Source organism: Apis dorsata, unplaced genomic scaffold, assembly GCF_000469605.1.
Source record: "Apis dorsata unplaced genomic scaffold, Apis dorsata 1.3 scaffold_504, whole genome shotgun sequence".
NCBI classification, from domain to species: domain Eukaryota; kingdom Metazoa; phylum Arthropoda; class Insecta; order Hymenoptera; family Apidae; genus Apis; species Apis dorsata.
In genome coordinates this window covers 46,015-48,799 of record NW_006263733.1, presented here as the reverse complement: position 1 = coordinate 48,799, position 2,785 = coordinate 46,015, and the positions used below count along the sequence as shown (strand labels likewise).

Below are 2,785 nucleotides of genomic sequence, written 5' to 3'. Positions count from 1 at the left end.
AATATCGCATGAAATTAATCTAAATTTGAATTGTTTGTATATACGGATAAGCCTTTGTTTTGAGAATCGATTCCCGAAAGTCTATATTCCACGAATCTACGTATCAATATTTTGTATATACAGAAATACATATAGAAAGAAATATAAGAAATATAAACATCGCATGAAATTAATTTAAATTTTGTATATACGTATATACGGATAAGCCTTTGTTTTGAGAATCGATTCCCGAAAGTCTATATTCCACGAATCTACGTATCAATATTTTGTATATACAGAAATACATATAGAAAGAAATATAAGAAATATAAACATCGCATGAAATTAATCTAAATTTGAATTGTTTGTATATACGGATAAGCCTTTGTTTCGATGAGTCAATTCTCGAAAGCCGATATTCCACGAATCGACGTATCAACGTTCCCGTATATACAAACATACAATAATACCTTCTACAGAAGATTGAACGCGTAAACTTTTAATTCGATCAGTTTCAACTCGGTTTCTGTGGGAATAAAAGGCGATGAAAGATTTTGACGAATGTTCGTCCGCTCGGTTTCGCGAGTTTCTCCAGAACCGCGAGCGCGTTCATTGCTATACATTGGTCGGTAGGCCGGCCAGATCGTAAGTAGTAAATCGTTTTCTTGCCCCACTGTTTATGCAGGGTGATTGATGAAGTTGCATTAATATTTCCGTAGCAGGAGCCTTTACTCACCCGTTGCGCGCCTCGCGCGAGTAGCGTCTTACACGTTAGCCGGCCGCAATAAAATATGTCTCAGCCGAGCAGATTTACGATTTACGGAGGGATAGATATCCCTTGCAACCATTGTGTCGATATCCACGATTATCGTATATTTCGTACATATATATAAATACGGACGACTCGGGAACTCGATCATCACCAGGCCTCGTCCGGATTTTTTCGTAGAATCGTCGATAATTAGTAACCAGAGTCTGGTACTATATTCGATAAATCAATCCAGAGCAGGATCCAGCCCCTCTCGCGGGGCAAGTAGGTCGTTCTTCCCTCCCCCCTCCCTCCTACTCGCGAAGAAATTCTGCTCTGCATGCACGCACGCGGCAAAAAGGCCCCGCGGTGCACGAGAGGATCGGCAACCTGTAATTACGCGTATTGCGGATCGTCCTCCTTCTCTCTGCCCGTCCACGTCCGCTTTACTTTATATCCGGTACATCGTTCGTCGAAACGAACTCTCGTACACGATCATCGCATCTTCGACCCCGCTACCTTCTCAAGAGGATCCTCCGGCACCACACGAGGGATCTTTATCGGTGTCGTCGATCTTCCTTTCTAACTAACGATACCGGCGAACAGCCAGGGATATGCCATCCGGGGCATATGCCTAGATACTCTCCCCCTCCTCCTCCTCTCTCTTCCTCCTCCGCCTGCTCCTCTCCGGAACGCAATCTGTTCGGATCGTGGCGAGCGAGGGAATCGAAAATCGGTCATTTAAACAGCCCAGTCATCGCGATAATTCTCCCTGCCTGGAAGATTTATGCACGCGGTTGTTACAGTTGCGCGATTGTTCGCTTTCACCCAGAAGGGGGAGAGAAAAGCCGGCACCGGAATCCCTCCGCGGTCGGGACAGAGATCTACGGCAGGCGGTTGAACGGAGGAGGCCGGTGAAAGCGGAGATGCGACCAGGTGCGGCCTCTGGATAGCTGAGCGGATTTCGGGATCACCCGATGGACAGGTAGGGACGAGCGCGCGGCAGGTGTAGTAGCCTGGAGGCGAGGAATCGCGGAACGGGCACTCGAGTGTTGCGTGGNCGCGTTTCTCAGGGTGGCTGCGATGCGTCACACACGCGAATCGCGCGCGAGAAAAGAGGGAACTCGAGGATGGACGGCGGGGGGAGAGGAAGAGACAAGAGGGAAGGAGATGATACCTCCCCCTCCTCCTTCTTTGCCGCGTTCTTTTCTTTCGTCGCTGGTAACGCGAGAGAGTCGAGAGAGGACCTGTAGGCGAACTATGCCGGGTATCCAGGCTGAAGGTTGGGCAGAGAACTAACCAGCTAGGCTAACCAGCCAGGCAAACCAGCCCAGGATATATCCTGAGAACAATCGGACCTACCGACTGACTGGCGTGGGCGAGCCACCGGCGAAACGCGCATTCTTAGCGAGCACTTGCGCTAAAGGGTTATTACGTTTACGTGGCCCGATGGGCCAACGAAAGCGACGATTATTTAATTTATTGGGATTCAAATTTGGATATGGGATGGAATTCGTTTTATCAACAATGGGAATGGAGAATGGATTTTCCTTCCTTGATTGTTTAATAATAGATTTTTGGGCCATTTTTCGGGAACGAAAGATTCGTGTTGAAGTGGAAAGATCTGAGATATTCGTAAGATGTTGTGCGCGAGATAAGTAACGAGATTAATGGCGCGACTTGCGTAATTCGGAGAAATGGATCTCTTTAATAGGAACAGTAGAATTCCATTTATTGGAACAAAAAAAAAAAAAAGAAAATACAGTAGATTAATGCGCTATGTACGAAACGACCTAGATGTAGTATGATTGGATCCACTTAAGTGAACGTGAATTCCGGTTATTAGAACGAAAAAAATCACAAATAGGGAGAGAAATCGGTGGATTCCTATTACACGAACAATTTGGTTACACGAGTTACATGTTCTTCAACCAGTTTAATATAAGCTTTATGATTTCGTTTCGAAATTATAATACTTTGAACAATTCGTAAATTCTTAGATTCCATTAAATTTTTCAATTTTTCCACGGAAGGAATGATTTATTAGTGTCGAATCGC

The 2,785-nt window shown here is 45.5% G+C and overlaps 1 protein-coding gene across 2 annotated transcripts in view; it reads left to right on the top strand.

Moving 5' to 3' along the window:
* Positions 1 to 406: 406 nt before the first annotated feature.
* The window catches only part of LOC102673079, a 47,390-nt gene continuing 45,011 nt past the window's right edge, over positions 407 to 2,785 (top strand). For both annotated transcript variants that reach the window (XM_031512710.1, XM_031512709.1), the window contains exon 1: positions 407 to 624. In XM_031512710.1, the coding sequence (XP_031368570.1) occupies positions 524 to 624 (101 nt within the window). In that variant the 5' untranslated portion in view covers positions 407 to 523. The remainder of the gene's footprint in view (positions 625 to 2,785) is intronic.